This window comes from Coregonus lavaretus, assembly GCF_964263955.1.
Source record: "Coregonus lavaretus genome assembly, chromosome: 36".
Taxonomy (NCBI): Eukaryota; Metazoa; Chordata; class Actinopteri; order Salmoniformes; family Salmonidae; genus Coregonus; species Coregonus lavaretus.
Genome location: NC_140023.1, coordinates 15,457,114 through 15,478,869, shown reverse-complemented (window position 1 = coordinate 15,478,869; position 21,756 = coordinate 15,457,114). Strand labels below are relative to the sequence as shown.

The 21,756-nt window shown below is 44.7% G+C and overlaps 1 protein-coding gene across 11 annotated transcripts in view; it reads left to right on the top strand.

Moving 5' to 3' along the window:
- The window catches only part of birc6 (baculoviral IAP repeat containing 6), a 156,599-nt gene that overhangs the window by 125,354 nt on the left and 9,489 nt on the right, over positions 1 to 21,756 (top strand). For all 11 annotated transcript variants that reach the window (XM_084153656.1, XM_084153657.1, XM_084153654.1 and 8 more), the window contains 4 exons: positions 1,123 to 1,340; positions 7,776 to 7,937; positions 8,357 to 8,434; positions 12,941 to 13,129. In XM_084153656.1, coding sequence (XP_084009782.1) covers positions 1,123 to 1,340; positions 7,776 to 7,937; positions 8,357 to 8,434; positions 12,941 to 13,129 — 647 coding nt within the window. The remainder of the gene's footprint in view (positions 1 to 1,122; positions 1,341 to 7,775; positions 7,938 to 8,356; positions 8,435 to 12,940; positions 13,130 to 21,756) is intronic.

Genomic DNA, 21,756 nt, shown 5'->3' with positions numbered 1-21,756 from the left:
GAGAATGCTTAGACATACTATAGGCAGGGCCCGTCTCTTCTCTCCTTGCCTGTCTGTTGATTGGTTCCTCCTCAATGCACATAGTGCCCAGAGCACAGCAGAACAGCCCCCCAAACCCCCTCCTACCCTCTCTGAAATGATACATAACGTAATCCTGCTGCCTGTCTGCGGGGAGGAAGAGCTTTTCTATCTGTCACTTCTCATCCTGCCACGCCATGATTGATTACGGGACTTTTGTTGTGCCGCAATTGATTTTTGCGAGTGGCAGACGTCTAAAGTAATCGCAATTGACATGAATGTAAACAGGTTTGCTCTGGTCCAAGTACAAAAGAGAGACAGAGACGAGCCAAGGTAACAAGGCAGGAACCCCGGAGTGCAATATGATTAACATGCAAACCTCACTGGCCACGTTGCGTCTGTGAGTGTTGCAAAATAAATGTAAACATGTTATTCGGTCATTTCACCCACACCACTCACGCGCGTGTACGAGCGTCTGCGTAGCTAAGCCCTAAAATAGAACTTGGTTCTATTTGAGACGCTCCACGCGCTGCAAGTCTCCTCCTTATTAAATATCAGGAAGGTGCAAACCCACGTGGATGCTTGAAAGATAAACGAGGAGAGATGAATTAAAGATAACTCACTAAAAAACGAACTAGGTTTCCCTTTTTATCTGTGGATCAAACATTGGAGTAGAGAAACACACAATTTTGTAGGACTCCAGGTCAAAATTCTGCAAATAACCAGCTAAAAAGAGGACCATATGCATGTCAGGTAAAATAACAAACCAATGTTCATGTCCGAGGACAAACTAGCTAGCAACAGCTAGCGAGCTAAATGTCCATGAATGTTTCATTTATGTTTCGACCTTCCCGAAAATGAATATAGTTGGTTCACAGTTGGTTTTCAACATGCACTCGGTGGCGCACATGTGGCGTCGGTGTAGTCAGCATGGAAGGACGAGAGATAGGGTCATGTCATTACTGAATAGAGATTTACTGGGAGGATGTTTGTGTCATGCCTTATTCTTTGATGTGGAATGAACCATTTTAAAGTGTTTAAAACTTCTCTAGCAGTCCCAGTAGGTATTGACATTAATAATCATGTGATGTCTTTCCCTGGCAGACACCTTTGAGATGGTCACGGAGGACGATGACGGGAAGCTGGTGTTCAAGGTGAACTACCACTACATGTCTCAGGTGAAGAACGCCAGCGATGCCAACAGTGCTGCCCGCGCCCGCCGCCTGGCACAGGAGGCCGTCACACTCTCCACCTCGCTGCCCCTCTCCTCCTCCTCCAGCGTCTTCGTCCGCTGTGACGAAGAGCGGCTGGACATCATGAAGGTACAGATATGAATCTATGGATCCACTATGCCTTTTTACGTGCTCAATCCACCCATCTCATTTTCTAATGACAATTTTATACATGCGGTAGCCAACCCACATTTTATGATTCACATTTGAGGTATTAATTAAAGTGATATCTGTTCAATGGTATTCAATGTATATGCTGCAATGAAAATGTATTTGCGCCCTTTCAGATTCTCTATTTTTGCATATTTTTGACACTGAATGTTATCAGATCTTCAACCTAAACCTAATATTAGATAAAGGGAATCTGAGTGTACAAATACCACAACAATGTGATACTTATTTAATTTATTTAATAAACAAAGTTATGCAACACCCAATGACATGGGTCTCCTTATGTCTGGCGAAAACCAAACACTGTATTCCACAGTAAGAACCTTATACCAATGGTCAAGCATGGTGGTGGTAGTGTGATGGTTTGGGGATGCTTTGCTGCCTCAGGACCTGGACGACTTGCCATTATTGAAGGAACCTTGAATTCTGCACTGTATCAGAGAATTCTACAGGAGAATGTCAGGCTATCTCTGTGAGCTTAAGCTAAAGCGCAGCTGGGTCATGCAGTAAAACAGTGATCCAAAACACACAAGCAAGTCTACATCAGAATGGCTGAAAAGCAACAAATTGGAAGTTTTGGAATGGCCTAGTCAAAGTCCAGATCTAAACCTGACAAATGTTGCTGCGTTAAAGCAGTTCTGCATGGAAGAAAATACCTCCACAGCGATGTGAGAGACTGATCAACAACTAAAGTTGGGACAACCAGTTATTGAGTGTAAGGGGGCAATTACTTTTTCACACAGAGGGGCGTTGAGTTTTGCATAACTTTGTCAATTAAATAAATTAAATAATTATCACATTTTTATGTTATTTGTTCACTCATGTTGCCTTTATCTAATATTAGGTTTTGGTTGAAGATCTGATAACATTCAGTGTCAAAAATAGAGAATCTGAAAGCGGGCAAATACTTTTTCACGGCACTGTATATGAAAGGGCTTTACTAGAGACTCTGTCTGATACAGAGATGGCCTCGGGGAATGGCCAGATGACGGTTTGAATGCTTTCCAATTGAGATGCTTGTTAAAGTGAGCAGGGTGTTACAGCACTGTTCCAGTCAAATGGATGCTGCTTGGAATGGCGCCGGAGAAGATGGCTGCCGTTTTACAGACCTCTAACCAATTGTACTATTATCTGTGTTTTTCCGCGTTATTTGTAATTTATTTTGTACATAATGTTTCTGCCATCGTCTCTTATAACCAAAAAGAGCTTCTGGATATCAGGACAGCGATTACTCACCTCGTATTGAACGAATAATTTTTCTTCAACAAGGCGGCCATGAAGGATATCCTACAGACACCCGACAAGGCCCAAATCCCTGTCATTCGCATGAGGAAGAGACGGAGATATCGTGGACGTAGGTCGGGGTGCCTTGTAAGGATCCCACGGCGAGCGAGTAAACTGCCGCTCCCATCAATCCTATTAGCCAATCTTCAATCATTGGAAAATAAATTGGATTACCTAAGATTACGGTTATCCTACCAACGGGACATTAAAAACTGTAATATCTTATGTTTCACCGAGTCGTGGCTGAACGACGACATGGATAACATACTGCTATTGGGCTATACGCTACATCGGCAGGATAGAACGGCTGACTTCGGTAAGACAAGGGGTGGCGGTCTGTGTATATTTGTAAACAACAGCTGGTGCACAAAATCAAACACTAAGGAAATCTCGAGGTTTTGCTCGCCTGAGGTAGAGTATCTTATGATAAGCTGTAGACCACACTATTTACCAAGAGAGTTTTCATCTATATTTTTCATAGCTGTCTATTTACCACCACAAACCAATGCTGGCATTAAGATTGCACTGAATGAGCTGTATAAGGCCATAAGTCAACAGGAAAACGCTCATCCAGAGGCAGCGCTCCTAGTGGCCGGGGACTTTAATGCAGGGAAACTTAAATCCGTTCTACTTAATTTCTACCAGCATGTTAAATGTGCAACCAGAGGAAAAAAAACTCTAGACCACCTTTACTCCACACACAGAGACGCATACAAAGCTCTCCCTCGCCCTCCATTTGGCAAATCTGACCATAACTCTATCCTCCTGATTCCTGCTTATAAGCAAAAACTAAAGCAGGAAGCGCCAGTGACTCGGTTAATAAAAAAGTGATCAGATGACGCAGATGCTAAGCTACAGGACTGTTTTGCTAGCACAGACTGGAACATGTTCTGGGATTCTTCAGATAGCATTGAGGAGTACACCACATCAGTCACTGGCTTCATCAATAAGTGCATCATCAATAAGTGCATCGATGATGTCGTCCCCACATTGACCGTACGTACATACCCCAACCAGAAGCCATGGATTACAGGAAACATCCGCACTGAGCTAAAGGGTAGAGCTGCCGCTTTCAAGGAGCGGGACTCTAACCCGGACGCTTATAAGAAATCCCGCTATGCCCTCCGACGAACCATCAAATAGGCAAAGAGTCAATACAGGACTAAGATTGAATCGTACTACACCGGCTCTGACGCTCGTCGGATGTGGCAGGGCTTGAAAACTATTACAGACTACAAAGGGAAGCACAGCCGCGAGCTTCCCAGTGACACAAGCCTACCAGACGAGCTAAACCACTTCTATGCTCGCTTCGAGGCAAGCAACACTGAAGCATGCATGAGAGCACCAGCTGTTCCGGATGACTATGTGATCACGCTCTCCGTAGCCGATGTGAGTAAGACTTTTAAGCAGGTCAACATTCACAAGGCCGCAGGGCCAGACAGATTACCAGGACGTGTACTCCGAGCATGTGCTGACCAACTGGCAAGTGTCTTCACTGACATTTTCAACATGTCCCTGACTGAGTCTGTAATACCAACATGTTTCAAGCAGACCACCATAGTCCCCGTGCCCAAGGACACTAAGATAACCTGCCTAAATGACTACCCACCTGTAGCACTGACGTCTGTAGCCATGAAGTGCTTTGAAAGGCTGGTCATGGCTCACATCAACACCATTATCCCAGAAACCCTAGACCCACTCCAATTTGCATACCGCTCCAACAGATCCACAGATGATGCAATCTCTATTGCACTCCACACTGCCCTTTCCCACCTGGACAAGAGGAACACCTACGTGAGAATGCTATTAATTGACTACAGCTCAGCATTCAACACCATAGTGCCCTCAAAGCTCATCACTAGGCTAAGGATCCTGGGACTAAACACCTCCCTCTGCAACTGGATCCTGGACTTCCTGACGGGCCGCCCCCAGGTGGTAAGGGTAGGTAACAACACATCTGCCACACTGATCCTCAACACGGGGGCCCCTCAGGGGTGCGTGCTCAGTCCCCTCCTGTACTCCCTGTTCACCCATGACTGCATGGCCAGGCACGACTCCAACACCATCATTAAGTTTGCCGACGACACAACAGTGGTAGGCCTGATCACCGACAACGATGAGACAGCCTATAGGGAGGAGGTCAGAGACCTGGCCGTGTGGTGCCAGGATAACAACCTCTCCCTCAACGTGACCAAGACAAAGGAGATGATTGTGGACTACAGGAAAAAAAAGAGGACTGAGCACGCCCCCATTCTCATCGACGGGGCTGTAGTGGAACAGGTTGAGAGCTTCAAGTTTCTTGGTGTCCACATCACCAACGAACTATCATGGTCCAAACACACCAAGACAGTCGTGAAGAGGGCACGACAAAGCCTATTCCCCCTCAGGAGACTAAAAAGATTTGGCATGGGTCCTCAGATCCTCAAAAAATTCTACAGCTGCACCATCGAGAGCATCCTGACTGGTTGCATCACCGCCTGGTATGGCAACTGCTTGGCCTCTGACCGCAAGGCACTACAGAGGGTAGTGCGTACGTCCCAGTACATCACTGGGGCCAAGCTTCCTGCCATCCAGGACCTCTATACCAGGCGGTGTCAGAGGAAGGCCCTCAAAATTGTCAAAGACTCCAGCCACCCTAGTCATAGACTGTTCTCTCTGCTACCGCACGGCAAGCGGTACCGGAGTGCCAAGTCTAGGTCCAAAAGACTTCTCAACAGCTTCTACCCCCAAGCCATAAGACTCCTGAACAGCTAATCATGGCTACCCGGACTATTTGCACTGCCCCCCCACCCCATCTTTTTACGCTGCTGCTACTCTGTTAATTATTTATGCATAGTCACTTTAACTCTACCCACATGTACATATTACTTCAACTACCTCAACTAGCCGGTGCCCCCGCACATTGACTCTGCACCGGTACCCCCCTGTGTATATATAGCCTCCCTACTGTTATTTTATTTTACTTCTGCTCTTTTTTCTCAACACTTTTTTGTTGTTGTTTTATTTTACTTTTTATAAAAAATAAATGCACTGTTGGTTAAGGGCTGTAAGTAAGCATTTCACTGTAATGTCTGCACCTGTTGTATTCGGCGCATGTGGCCAATAAAATTTGATTTGATTTGCTTGGGGCAGTAAAACCGCATTACTTCTGCTGCTTGCAGTTATAGCAGCAGGGATGGGGAAACGGGCTTGGTCTCTTGAGACTCAGCATCTGGTGTTGATAGGCTATGCTTTCGCATTCCAGTGGTCATTCAGCAACGGCTGTCATTGAAAGTCTTACTCATTTTCCAATGACATTTAATAAATGGCCTTGACCCCTTTTCTGATTTAATGGAAAAGTCTCATTCGGTAAATGTCAAAGCCCTCATCTGTTAAGGTTCTGTTCCTGCAAAGAACACTGCAAACTCTTTCCTTAGCAGCACAATGAGAAAAGGCCACTAGTTGACAGCGGCTGGTGGATGTGGTCTAAGTCTAGGGACCCATCTGGCGTATTGCCCCCTCATTTCAAGTTTCCCCTGTCCTACCGCTGTAGACAGTGGATTATCGTTCTTTCACCGGAGCGATAGCATCATGCTATCTTAATAGACATTAATAGCCACTCACTCCAGATTTCCCCCTACTTCTCTGGGAAGTGCACTAAAAGTGTTGGGTCTGAATGTTCATATGAAAATATACGCCCTGCCTGAGTGACACTCAGTGCCCTCGAGCGATCTTGTGAGTGCTCTGCTGAGCTTGATCGGCATGACAACCCCTGACATTGCTACTCATGGCTGACGCTGCTTAGACAGTGGTCAGGCACTCTGTGTTTCACTCTCAAACACGCTCTCTCATACGCACATACACACACTACCGACCTACAGCTTGTCGACATCCTCTTAACCGTTACATGCCTTCTCGCACCTTGTTAAAAACCTGCCTTGCCGTGTTTCTACCTCCCTCCCCTGGATCAATGTTTACATTTTTTTATTCTGTGTCTTGTTCCTGTTCTAAATGCACGCTGCCCGCTTCTCTCGGCCTCTACCCCTCTCCTCCTCCATCAACAAGCCACCCTGGCAGCGTCGCCAGCTCTGCCCCCTCCTCCCCTCCCCTCCCCATTCACCTCCATCTCAAAACAGCCGCTGGGAAAGCTAGTCTGTCTGACACTTCACTCAGACACCTTGTTTGTTGATGCGAGAACACAGGCCTCTCCCCAGGATCCCCACTTCCTCCCTGGTCTACATACCGTGTCTCTCTGAGCTTGGCCCCACAGAAACTCTGAATCCTGGGGGTTTTGTTTTAAAAAGCCAGAGCCAAATGCACTTGAAACAAGGTCTCGGTGCAGTGGGTTTCAGATCAGATTAGCCCTCTGCTGTCAAGCCCTCCTGCGAGCGGCTAATGCGGAAAATCACAGCCTCCCATTCGGGCACGCCATCCTTGAGCCTGAATACCTGTGACTCTGTAATAACCCGCTGCTCTGGAGAAGGTCCCCTCTCATCAGCTCGTGTGAGCAGAGAACAGAGTAAGGGGAGGGGGAGCGGGCTTCGTCCTCATATAAGAGGTTTTCTCCTGCATCGATCAGATGGAGCCTCTGATACAGACAAAGGCTCTTTAATTCCTGTTCACTGAAGGCACAAGGGTATTCCTGCAGAACTACCAAGATCCCTTTTCCATTTCTTATTTTATCATTTTGAGGATCTTGCCAAGCCTGTGTGTAAGGGCTGATAATTGCCAGGGATCTCACAATACATATATTTTATTTTTACAAATTGTTACTTTGAGTAAAATATCGATATAGTATCGTACAAAAATAATATTGCCATATAGATCTATCGATTTGTTTCCGTCCAACACTACTGTCTGTGTCTCTGTGTCATTTATTTTATTTTTCACTTCCTATGGTCATCTTGAGTTAATTAGCTAATCTCATTTTAGTGTGGAAATTAATTGGATATCTATAATAGCCATGAGATACTCAGCAGGAAAAATACTATCCTTTTGTTTCAGCCACCTCTAGTGGTAATGGGTGTGTGGTTGAAGAAAAAGGTGAGAGTAGTGAATTGTCATTAACCCTTTGTGGTCTGTGTGTTGCAGGTTCTCATCACGGGCCCGGCAGACACGCCGTACGCGAACGGCTGCTTTGAGTTTGACGTGTACTTCCCCCAGGACTACCCCAACTCCCCGCCCCTGGTCAACCTGGAGACCACCGGGGGACACAGCGTGCGCTTTAACCCAAACCTCTACAACGACGGAAAGGTGAGTCCCATATACTTAGGGTTAGGGGGTTGGTGAGGAGTTGGGTCAACTGCCTAGCTTTTAATCAACAGAGAGAGTAGCCTTTCCTCAAGGCTAGTTTATTTCCGGTGTGTGTCTCTTCCTCTTGTGAAAAGCAGTAAAGGTGCTGGAGCCTGCCACATCTGCTGCTCCTCATTAGGAAGGCTCTGACGCGGAACATCTATTTTCATAATGGAAGGAGACAGCTGCTATAAGAATTACTGTGGGCTTTCTACAGTAGAGATACCACTCTGGTGGGGAGGCCAGGGAAAACGGCATCTCAGCTCTCCCTCCACTCAACGATGGATGGCTGGGTAGAAGGAGGGCCTCTGCCTGTGGATATTTACCTGACACTGGTCATTCTCTTGTATTTAGCCCTTGATCTGTTCTGTCTTCTCCAGGTGTGTTTAAGTATCCTCAACACCTGGCACGGGAGACCAGAGGAGAAATGGAACCCTCAGACCTCTAGCTTTTTACAGGTGAGACAGAACTCCACTGTACTATACCGCCACCACCCTTTCATATGTCCATTTTTTTTTCTGCTGTCAAAACCAGCGGCAGTCTCATACGTCATTGGGGATGGTTGATCATCAGCCTGTCTCTATTTGACCACAGGGGTGTGTATTAATAGGTAGCTGTTTTGACAGATGCCATAAAGGATCCTCAGTACTGTAAACCAATTAATAGGGTTTATGTTGTGTGTTGAAAGATTTGGACACTGATAATCGCCTAACTTGGAACGCAGTGGTTGTGCAGTAACATGCTATACATGACGTCAGAGCTCAAGGTCTCCGCTTCACAGCGCAGTATTGGTTTAGACCCCTCAAACTCAACTCTGGACCACAAAGCCAGTTCCACTGCATTTTCTCATTGTTCCCCTCTAATTAGGGACTGATTTAGACCTGGGACACCAGGTAGAACAGAAAACCATCAGACTTTGGACCTCGTAGGGTAGGAATTGAACTGACAGCGGTTCTGAACAAGAAGTTGTCACCATCCCTCCTGGGAAGTGCTGTTAATAAGGAGAACTCTTATGTAATTTGAAAGATGAGACATTGAGGATTATAATAAATATTACTTTGTCATACAAGCAAGCCAAACACTGTGAGTCCAAATGTGCACTTCACATTTCCATATCATAAAACTCATGTCATATACAGTGTCAACGTTTATGATCACAATGCTTGATCTACAGTTACAAGATGACGTGGCGTCATACCCTGGGTTGTTCTGAACAGAATGAGCCTATGTTTGTCGTGTTGTGAAGAAATTTGGCGCAGAACACCCATCTAAATGCACTCGTGACTATTCTATGCGTACCAAAATTGTGAAAGCCTAACACTGTAAGACTTATACTGAACAAAAATATAAACGCAACATGTAAAGTGTTGGTCCCATGTTTTCATGAGCTGAAATGTTCCATACGCACAAAAATGATTTCTCAAGTTTTGTGCACAAATTTGTTTATATCCCTGTTAGTGAGCATTTCTCCTTTGCCAAGATAATCCATCCACCAGACAGGTGTGGCATATCAAGAAGCTGATTAAACAGCATGATCATTACAGAGGTGCACCTTATGCTGTGGACAATAAATGGCCACTCTAAAATGTGCAGTTTTGTCACACAACATAATGCCACAGATGTCTCAAGTTTTGAGGGAGTGTGCAGTTGAATGTTAATTTCTCTACCATAACGTACGTTTTTGAAAATGTGGCACTATGTCCAACCGGCCTCACAACCGCAGACCGTGTGTAACCACGCCAGCCAAGGACCTCCACATCCGGCTTCTTCACCTACAGGATTGTCTAAAACCAGCCAGACGGATAGCTGTGGATTTGCACAACCAAAGGATTTATGTACAAACTGTCAAACTCTCTCAGGGAAGCTCATCTGCGTGCTTGTGGTCTTCACCTGGGTCTTGACCTGACTGCAGTTCGGCGTCGTAACCTACTTCAGTGTGCAAATGCTCACCTTCGATGGCCACTGGCACGCTGGAGAAGTGTGCTCTTCACGGATGAATCCTGGTTTCAACTGTACCGGGCAGATGGCAGACGTGTATGGCTTCGTGTGGGCGAGCGGTTTGCTGATGTCAAATTTGTGCTATTCATCCGCCACCATCACCTCATGTTTCAGCATGATAATGCACGTCGCATGGATCTGTACACAATTCCTGGAAGCTGAAAGTGTCCCAGTTCTTCCATGGCCTGCATACTCACCAGACATGTCACCCATTGAACATTTTTGGGATGCTCTGGATCGACGTGTACGACGGCGTGTTCCAGTTCTCGCCAATATCCAGCAACTTCGCACAGCCATTGAAGAGGAGTGGGACAACATTCCACAGTCCACAATCAACAGCCTGATCAACTCTATGTGAAGGAGATGTGTCAAACTACATGAGGCAAATGGTGGTCACGCCAGTTACTGACAGTTTTTTTTTTTTAAGGTCTGTGACCAACAGATGAACATCTGTATTCCCATTCATGTGAAATCCATAGATTAGGGCCTAATGAATATTCCTATGTTACTGAATGTATCCAGAGTGTTTTTATTCCATTATCAACAAATGCGGCGATGTATAGTAAATGTAAAATGCACCAAAAATCAACAGTGTAATGTTTGTATTCAGTCTTGTCAGATTAACTTTAGTTTCACCTTTAGTATAATCATTTTCCCATAATTTCCAAAAGGTTCCCTTTTAATTTCTACCATGGTTCTGCATTTTCATATTTCTATTTAGGCCTATCTATATAGGCCAATCCCATGAGTCTAAAGGGTTATAACATGGTTAGAGCCATGTCCCTGGTGTCTGTAGGCAGTGTGGCCAGAGGTTTGTCCTTGCGAGTACATCCATCAAACATGTCATCCACTGTTCATACGGGGGAGTCATTTTCTGTGTATATTGATCTGGCAACAAGCCAACGAGAGTCCTTGGAAATGGCTCCCTTTTTTAATTCCCTCATTTGCAGGGTTGGAGAGATGGAGACGTCTCCATTGATTATCATTCTAGTTAGTGTCTGCCAGATCGATAATGGAAATAGGAGGCTGAATGGGGGAGTGGTGGAATCAATTCAAAATCAGCTGACCCTGATATCTAGATCCGGTGAGCAGGTTGGGGGAGGGTGCAGGAGGGGGGGGGTTCAGAGAGTAGATAGGAAAAGGTCACCAGGGTCAGAGTTGGTAGACATAGTCCTTTGGCACTCATGCAGTATCAATTTCTTCATCCTCATTAATGGTTGAGGTAAGGATTGGGGTAATCAACTATTGTTAGGCTGACATCTACTTGACCGTCAGGGCCAAATGGTTGGAGAACCTTGAGTGTTGTCCAGCTTGGGCTGGCAGACGGGAAGGCAGCCGCCCAGACAGAGTGGCTCTGTGGGTAATATAAATTGGGCAGAGTGATGGAGAAAGCCGTTTACCCAGTCTCCTTGAGACGACCCTGGGCATTAATTGAATCGTTACAAAGATATATTTTTTTTTTACAGAGCGAAAATGTATGCTTTTATCTTGACGCTCTCTTAAACACCTTTCAAACATTTTTCAGTCAACTTTAGCATCCCACCAACTTTTTTACACGTTTTCTTTATATCTGAAAGGTGTTTCCGGTATCAAACCTTTTATTTCCCGCGAACCGACGTAGTCTTTATTGCTGTAAAGTTCTGCCTATGGCTTAGTATGAAATGCAGCCGTAATGCGGAGGAGGCATTGGCACGCTCTTCGCTCTTCAGCTTTTGATGGTTGCTAAGCAGCGCCTGTTACTACTATCCTCCTGGCAGTTCTAAACTTTGCAAGGCATGTCACGTCACCCATCTCTTCACATAGCCCACAACATGCATTGTTTTCTTAACCACAACTGGATGGATCCATAAAGAATTACTGTGGGGAATAAATCGAATAAAATGCTATTAAATAAGTAGAGGTCGTATAGCTCATCTATAAATGTTTCTATCAAGTGTAGGTCTATTTTGCTTGATCATGTATAGGCAACTCCAGAAGGGGTTGTGAAATAGGAACACGAGACTCGCATGCTTTTTGAAAATATACATTGCTATTATTTTATCGGTATCATGATGAAGATACTCAATGTAAGACCCTACGCCTGCTCCCTAACAAAGCAGAGTGGGGATAGGAAAGCAACAAAACATGGATCAAAAAATAATGGGCTTGTCTTAGGCTCTGTTTCAAAATAGCACTTTTATGACAGCGGTTCCACACGTTGCTGTGAAGCAAGTTGTGTTGGGAAAATATTATTTGTATTTGATTGTTATATTTCTTTATATTCTTAGCCTACTATAAAATGTGTTGACTGTGATCAGGGTAGCCTAAGTGTGTCTTGTCTGTTTAATTGACAAAATAGCTTGGCCGATGGATTTCATTTGCATGGCTCAGCCATGTCGCCTATAGGCTGCACAGATCAGTAACATAATTAAACTCCAAATATGCCATTCTATTATTTTGAAAATGCATTTTATTAGTCTTATAATGTTTCTTAGGACCTGCCTAATACAAATGAATAATGGATGTCTTTGTGATGCTGTATATTCAATGGATTGATTAAAATAGGCGTCCACCCACACATCAGCCCACATCTACTCCCACTCCAAAACTTGCCGTTGTGCACGGGAGATATAAAAGGCTCATCCCGGCAAGAATGTTGTAAAGGGACTGTATGAATTGGGTTCTAAAAAACATTGCCAGATTTTTATTTACAGGCAACAAACACACTGTAAAGTCTGTCTGTAAAGGGTAAAGGGTGTCCCCAATGCTTTCTGCTGCGATGCTCATTGTTCTCACCTCTCCCACTGCTTCTGTCTCCTCTTCCTTTTCTTGATCTCTCTCTTGCTCCCCCTCCGGCTCTCTACACACACACCCTTCAGTAACCTCCCTACAAGTTATGGCTGTATGTGTATTTCGTAATGATCAAATACATTCCATTAATCGCTCTCCTCTCTCTCTCTCTCTCTCTCTCTCTCTCTCCCCTCCAGGTACTGGTATCGGTGCAGTCTCTGATCCTGGTGTCGGAGCCCTACTTCAACGAGCCGGGCTACGAGCGTTCACGCGGAACCCCCAGCGGCACACAGAGCTCCCGCGAGTACGACGGAAACATCCGGCAGGCCTCCGTCAAGTGGGCCATGCTGGAGCAGATGCGCAACCCATCACCTTGCTTCAAAGAGGTGAGCCCCCCCCCCAACCCCCCAACCGCTATCAGGCTATCCTACAGTGCCTCACCCTTTCATACACACTGTTAGGTTACCTCGCATCCTCCTTGAAAGAGGTAAGAGCATTAAATAACCCAGACCCTTCCTCCCGTTAATCTTAACCCTCACCTTTCCTGACACCTCAACCTGGCCCACATCAGTGTTTAATAATGCGTCTCAATTCTACTGTAGGATCATTCTCTGTCATGGATTACCATAACACTAACCATGCTCCCTTGTTACAGTAGCTACCAGCCATTAAACAAATGGTCTGATAAAGGATTGTAAAGGACTTTGGGACTGTATTACGACAGTGGCAGATAATACATTCAATGTTGATTAATTCTAAGGTCGATAATATCGCCCCCGTTTTTTGATTTCCTCCTGTCCTTGACTCTGGCCGCGCAGGCTGATAGCGGTCAGTCACCAACTCTGCCTAGAGAGGGAGAGGAGTGGAGCGAGGGAAGGAGGGAGGGAAAGAAGTAAGGAGAGGTGTAGCGAGAGGATGGAGGGGAGGGGAAGATGGAGAGAGGGTGGGGGTCGAGGGAAAGAAAGTGAAGCAGAGGGAGATTGGGAGGTAGAGGGAGGTCGGTAGAAAAATAGGTTTCTCATTATTTCCTCCAGGCAGGAGGGGCGTGTCAGTGCCACATAAGCTTTCCCTGTGTGTGTGTGCTGCTGTCTGATGGAGGGAACTTAGGGCACCACAGCCAGAAACACTTCAGTTAGGCTTCTAACGTGCTATATCTAATCACTCACACTGGGAGCAGATAGAACTCAGCCCCCGATATTCCACTCACTCGCTTCTTTCTCCATCTCTCTCGGTCTCTGTGTCAGTCACATTGTAGCTCATTGGAGCTTCATGACACAGCAAGAAATAACGTATTAATGGCACTGTCATTGGCTTTGCTCTGTCGATCGCCTGTGTGTGTATATGCGTGTACACACACACAGCCAACATCAATTTAAAATATTGGATTCTGGGAATGTAGTCCTGGATGAAAACACAGAATGAAATTAAGATCCCAGATGCTTGATGCTCTGCCAAGCACCTTGGCTTTGCCAGACAATAATGTATTTTCCGGTCGCTCGCTACCTGCAATCAGAAGAGAAGAGAGGACAGGACGTCTGTCTGTGGGTCTCAACCTGAGCCTCCGGACCAATGTTTTCCTTCAGCAAGACATTATTTAGCAGGCCGTCAGACAGTCGTGATTAGCCCTGTGAGCAAGCCAGACTGGGGAGACCGAGTGGGGATGTGGAGGTTTGGAGAGCACTGCCATGTCCTCTATCTCTCATTTGTATAGAGAGACAGGGTGGAAAGCCAGTTAACACTAAAACTGCTGGGCCTTGAGGGACCCCCCTTCAAGCTAATGAGCAGTCATTTTGACTGCAACGTTCTAACAGTGTAATTAATTCATTTCATATACAGTGGGGGAAAAAAGTATTTAGTCAGCCACCAATTGTGCAAGTTCTCCCACTTAAAAAGATGAGAGAGGCCTGTAATTTTCATCATAGGTACACGTCAACTATGACACAAATTGAGAGAGAAAAAATCCAGAAAATCACATTGTAAGATTTTTAATGAATTTATTTGCAAATTATGGTGGAAAATAAGTATTTGGTCACCTACAAACAAGCAAGATTTCTGGCTCTCACAGACCTGTAACTTCTTCTTTAAGAGGCTCCTCTGTCCTCCACTCGTTACCTGTATTAGTGGCACCTGTTTGAACTTGTTATCAGTATAAAAGACACCTGTCCACAACCTCAAACAGTCACACTCCAAACTCCACTATGGCCAAGACCAAAGAGCTGTCAAAGGACACCAGAAACAAAATTGTAGACCTGCACCAGGCTGGGAAGACTGAATCTGCAATAGGTAAGCAGCTTGGTTTGAAGAAATCAACTGTGGGAGCAATTATTAGGAAATGGAAGACATCCAAGACCACTGATAATCTCCCTCGATCTGGGGCTCCACGCAAGATCTCACCCCGTGGGGTCAAAATGATCACAAGAACGGTGAGCAAAAATCCCTGAACCACACGGGGGGACCTAGTGAATGACCTGCAGAGAGCTGGGACCAAAGTAACAAAGCCTACCATCAGTAACACACTACGCCACCAGGGACTCAAATCCTGCAGTGCCAGACGTGTCCCCCTGCTTAAGCCAGTACATGTCCAGGCCCGTCTGAAGTTTGCTAGAGTGCATTTGGATGATCCAGAAGAGGATTGGGAGAATGTCATATGGTCAGATGAAACCAAAATAGAACTTTTTGGTAAAAACTCAACTCGTCGTGTTTGGAGGACAAAGAATGCTGAGTTGCATCCAAAGAACACCATACCTACTGTGAAGCATGGGGGTGGAAACATCATGCTTTGGGGCTGTTTTTCTGCAAAGGGACCAGGACGACTGATCCGTGTAAAGGAAAGAATGAATGGGGCCATGTATCGTGAGATTTTGAGTGAAAACCTCCTTCCATCAGCAAGGGCATTGAAGATGAAACGTGGCTGGGTCTTTCAGCATGACAATGATCCCAAACACACCGCCCGGGCAATGAAGGAGTGGCTTCGTAAGAAGCATTTCAAGGTCCTGGAGTGGCCTAGCCAGTCTCCAGATCTCAACCCCATAGAAAATCTTTGGAGGGAGTTGAAAGTCTGTGTTGCCCAGCGACAGCCCCAAAACATCACTGCTCTACAGGAGATCTGCATGGAGGAATGGGCCAAAATACCAGCAACAGTGTGTGAAAACCTTGTGAAGACTTACAGAAAACGTTTGACCTGTGTCATTGCCAACAAAGGGTATATAACAAAGTATTGAGAAACTTTTGTTATTGACCAAATACTTATTTTCCACCATAATTTGCAAATAAATTCATTAAAAATCCTACAATGTGATTTTCTGGAAAAAAAATTCTCATTTTGTCTGTCATAGTTGACGTGTACCTATGATGAACATTACAGGCCTCTCATCTTTTTAAGTGGGAGAACTTGCACAATTGGTGGCTGACTAAATACTTTTTTCCCCCACTGTATGCTATCGCAAGAATTATCATTTGGTTGTGTTTATGAAGGTCTAAGGTAACATTAGAATACTCTTATTGTATTTCAAATAGCGTTTTCATTTGTTTACAGTATGTTACTGTAGGCTATACGTAAAATAAAGAAATTCATGTGTTCAATCAATTGTATTCATGGAGTGCCTTTTGTTACTACTATAAAACTGAAAGCATTTGTGTTGGAACACGCTAACAGCTTATTTTTATAACGACCCAAAAAATCCCCCAACCATCAGTAGCCTAAACATAATTAATGTTAATAAACCTCAAACCTTAATATTTAAGAACGTAAAAGTGAGGTTGTGGCTTTCTTTGGAGACAGGACTGCGCAGCCGTCTTCATCGACCTGGCCAAGGCTTTCGACTCTGTCAACCACCGCATTCTTGTTGGCAGACTAAATACACACAAAAAATATTTATGCACGCATGACTGTAAGTCGCTTTGGATAAAAGCGTCTGCTAAATGGCATATTATTATGATATATTATTGTTATTATTATTATTATTATTATTACATATTATATTATATTATTAAATAGCCTTGGTTTCTCTAATGACTGCCTCGCCTGGTTCACCAACTACTTCTCAGAGAGTTCAATGTGTCAAATCGGAGGGCCTGTTGTCTGGACCTCTGGCTGTCTCTATGGGGGTGCCACAGGGTTCAATTCTCGGGCCGACTCTATTCTCTGTGTATATCAATGATGTCGCTCTTGCTGCTGGTGACGCTCGGATCCACCTCTATGCGGACGACACCATTTTGTATACATCTGGCCCTTCATTGGACACTGTGTTAACAAACCAATAAACGAGCTTCAATGCCATACAACACTCCTTCCGTAGCCTCCAACTGCTCTTAAACACTAGTAAAACTAAATGCATGCTCTTCAACCGAACGCTGCTTGCACCCGCCCGCCCGACTAGAATCACTACTCTCGGCGGGTCTGACCTAGAGAATGTGGACAACTACAAATACCTAGGTGTCTGGTTAGACTGTAAACTCTCCTTCCAGACTCACATTAAGCATTTCCAATCAAAGGTTAGATCTAGAATCGGCTTCCTATTTCGCAACAAAGCCTCCTTCACTCATGCTGCCAAACATGCCCTCGTAAAACTGACTATCCTACCGATCCTTGACTTCGGCGATGTCATTTACAAAATAGCCTCCAACACTCTACTCAGCAAATTGGATGTAGTCTATCACAGTGCTATCTGTTTTGTCTCCAAAGCCCCATACACTACCCACCACTGTGACTTGTACGCTCTTGTTGGCTGGCCCTGACTACATATTCGTCGCCAAACCCACTGGCTCCAGGTCATCTATAAATCACTGCTAGGCAAATCCCCGTCTTATCTTAGCTCACTGGTCACCATAGCAACACCCACCCGTAGTCTGCGCTCCAGCAGGTATATCTCACTGGTCATCCCCAAAGCCAACACCTCCTTTGGCCTCCATTCCTTCCAGTTCTCTGCTGCCAATGACTGGAACTAACTGCAAAAATCTCTCAAGCTGGAGACTCTTATCTCCCTCACTAACTTTAAGCGTCAGTTGTCAGAACAGCTCACTGCACCTGTACACAGCCATTCTGAAATTAGCCCACCCAACTACCTCATCCCCATATTATTTATTTATTTTGCTAATTTGCACCCCGGTATCTCTATTTGCACATCATCTTTTGCACATCTATCATTCCAGTGTTAATTACGAAATTGTAACTATTTTTGCACTATGGCCTATTTATTTATTGCCTTACCTCCATAACTTACTACATTCGCACTTTATGTTTTGTTTACCCCATATGTAACTCTGTGTTGTTTTTATCGCACTGTTTTGCTTTATCTTGGCCAGGTCGCAGTTGTAAATGAGAACTTGTTCTCAACTGGCTTACCCGGTTAAATACAGGTGAAATAAAATAAAAATGTGTGCACAATTATTGGGCAACTTTTAGTGTGCAGAATTATTATGCAACTAAATGAAAAACTAAAAGTTCCCCATCTCACTTGTTTATTTTCATCTGTTACAGTGAGAATAATAAACAAACTCAAAATTTACAAATAAACATTTCTGACATTTCAAAAGAAAATCAGTGACCAATATAGCCACCCTTCTTTTCAATAACAGTCATAAGCCTTCCATCCATGGAGTCTGTCAGTTTCTTGATCTGTTGACGATCAACTTTTTGTGCAGCAGCAACCACAGCCTCCCAGACACTGGTCAGAGAGGTGTACTGTTTTCCTTCACCGTAAATCGACCGTTTAAGAAGGGACCACAAGTTCTCAATAGGGTTTAGGTCAGGTGAGGAAGGGGGCCATGTCATTATTCTTTAAGGCCTTTACTGGCTAGCCATGCAGTGGAGTACTTTGATGCATGCGATGGAGCATTGTCCTGCATAAAAATCATGGTCTTCTTGAAAGATGCAGACTTTTTCCTGTACCACTGCTTGAAGAAAGTGTCTTCTAAAAACTGGCAGTAGGTTTGGGAGTTTAGTTTGAGTCCATCTTCAACCCGAAAAGGTCCAACTAGCTCATCTTTAATAATACCAGCCCATACCAGTACCCCACCTCCACCTTGCTGGCGTCTGAGTCGAAGTGGAGCTCCGTGCCCGTTACTGATCCAGCCACGGGCCCATCCATCTGGTCCGTCAAGAGTCACTCTCATCTCATCAGTCCATAAAACCTTTGAAAAATCTGTCTTCCGATATTTCTTGGCCCAGTCTTGACGTTTCAACTTATGTGTCTTGTTCAGTGGTGGTCGGGTTTCAGCCTTCCTTACCTTGGCCATGTCTCTGAGCACTGAACACCTTGTACTTCTGGGCACTCCAGGTAGGTTGCAGTTCTGGAATATGACAGCACTGGAGGATAATGGGTTCCTGGTAGCTTCACGTTTGATTCTTCTCAAATCTTTGGCAGTTAATTTGCATCTTTTTTTCTCAACACGGTTCTTGCAACCCTGTTGACTATTTGCAACAAAACGTTTGGTTCTGTGATCACGCCCCAATATCCTAGCAATTTCTAGAGTGCTCCATCCCTCTGAAAGATTTTTTTACAATTTTTGACTTTTCAGAGTCTGTTAAATCTATTTTTTGGCCCATTTTGCCTGAGGAAAAGAAGCTGCCTAATAATTATACACACCTTGATATAGGGTGTTGATCTCCTTAGGCCACACCCTCCCTCATTACACAAATACACATCACCTGATATGCTTAAATCCAATAAGCATTCCAGTTTATACAGCTTGGAGTTGGGAAATATGCATAATAATGATGATATGGTCAAAATACTGACTTGCCTAATAATTGTGCATACAGTGTACAGTGCATTCGGAAAGTATTCAGACAATTTACGTTACAGCCTTATTTTACAATGGATTACTTTTTTTCTCATCAATCTACACACAATACCCCATAATGACAAAGCAAAAACTGGTTTTTAGACATTTTTGCAAGTGTATAACATTTGTTGAAAACGGATCACATTTACATTAAGTATCGAGACCCTTTACTCAGTACTTTGTTGAAGCGCCTTTGGCAGCGATTACAGCCTCGAATCTTCTTGGGTATGACGCAACAAGCTTGGCACACCTGTATTTGGGTAGTTTCTCCCATTATTCTCTGCAGATCCTCTCAAGCTCTGTCAGGCTGGATGGGGAACGTCGCTGCGCAGCTTTTTTCAGGTCTGTCCAGAGATGTTTGATCGGGTACAAGTCCGGGCTCTGGTTGGGCCACTCAGAGACTTGTCCCAAAGCCACTCCTGCGTTGTCTTGGCTGTGTGCTTAGGGTCGTTGTCCTATTGGAAGGTGAACCTTCGCCCCAGTCTGAGGTCCTGAGCACTCTGGAGCAGATTTTCAGCAAGGATCTCTTTGTACTTTGCTCCGTTCATCTTTCCCTCGATCCTGACTAGTCTCCCAGTCCCTGCCGCTGAAAATCGTCCCCACAGCATGATGCTTTCAGCACCATGATTCACCGTAGGGATGGTGGCAGGTTTCCTCCAGACGTGACGCTTGGCATTCAGGCCAAAGAGTTCAATCTTGGTTTCATCAGACCAGAGAATCTTGTTTCTCATGGTCTGAGAGCCCTTCAGGTGACTTTTGGCAAACTCCAAGCGGGCTGTCATGTGCTTTTAACTGAGGAGTGGATTCTGTCTTGCCACTCTACCGTAAAGGACTGATTGGTGGAGTGCTGCAGAGATGGTTGTCCTTCTGGAAGGTTCTCCCATCTCCACAGAGGAACTCTGGAGCTCTGTCAGTGAGACCATCGGATTCTTGGTCAACTCCCTGACCAAGGCCCTTCTCACCCGAATGCTCAGTTTGGCTGGGTGGTCAGCTCTAGGAAGTCTTGGTGGTTCCAAACTTCTTCCATTTAAGAATGATGGAGGCCACTGTGTTCTTGGGGACCTTCAATGCTGCAGACATTTTTTGGTACCCTTCCCCAGATCTGTGCCTCGACACAATCCTGTCTCGGAGCTCTGCGGACAATTCCTTCCTGGCTTGGTTTTTGCTCTGACATGCACTGTCAACTGTGGGACTTTATTTAGACGTGTGTGCCTTTCCAAATCATGTCCAATAAATTGAATTTACCACAAGTGCACTCCAGTCAAGTTGTAGAAACATCTCAAGGATGATCAATGCAAACAGGATGTACCTGAGCTCAATTTCGAGTCTCATAGCAAAGGGTCTGAATACTTATGTACAGTGGGGGAAAAAAGTATTTAGTCAGCCACCAATTGTGCATGTTCTCCCACTTAAAAAGATGAGAGAGGCCTGTAATTTTCATCATAGGTACACGTCAACTATGACAGACAAATTGAGAATTTTTTTCCCAGAAAATCACATTGTAGGATTTTTAATGAACTTATTTGCAAATTATGGTGGAAAATAAGTATTTGGTCAATAACACAAGTTTCTCAATACTTTGTTTTATACCCTTTGTTGGCAATGTCAAGTGGGAGAACTTGCACAATTGGTGGCTGACTAAATGCTTTTTTTCCCCACTGTAAATAAGGTATTTCTGTTGTTTTTTTGTTATTACATTTGCAATAAAAACCTGTTTTCGCTTTGTCATTATGGGGTATTGTGTGTAGATTGTTGAGGAAATACATTAATTTAAAGTGAAGGGGTCTGAATACTTTCCGAATGCGCTGTAAACAATGAAAGCTGGTGAGTGCATTGCAATGAAAGCTGGTGAGTGCATTGCTGATGTTGTTTTTTGCTTGAGGAGTTGGGGCTGCTCTCTGTGTTGACATTTTGTGCTGATAATCGGCTTGTAGCATTGTCATCGGCTTGTTCTATCTAAACGGTGCCGTGCCTTCCTCTCTCCTGTCTCACCGTTTCATTTGGTAGTGGCGTGGGCACCTGCTCAGTGCACACTGTTCTGGCACTTAGGCCTAGGAGGTGTAGGTTATTCAGGCGGAGGCTCAGAATCAGAACAATAATCATCAGATATGTCATGATTCATTTATTCCCCGCCATCTGAGTCGTTTTCATTCAGATCTTGTAGCAGCGCTAACGCATCATGTGCATCCATTCATCTTGGTCTTCTTGCCATTGTAAATTACACAAG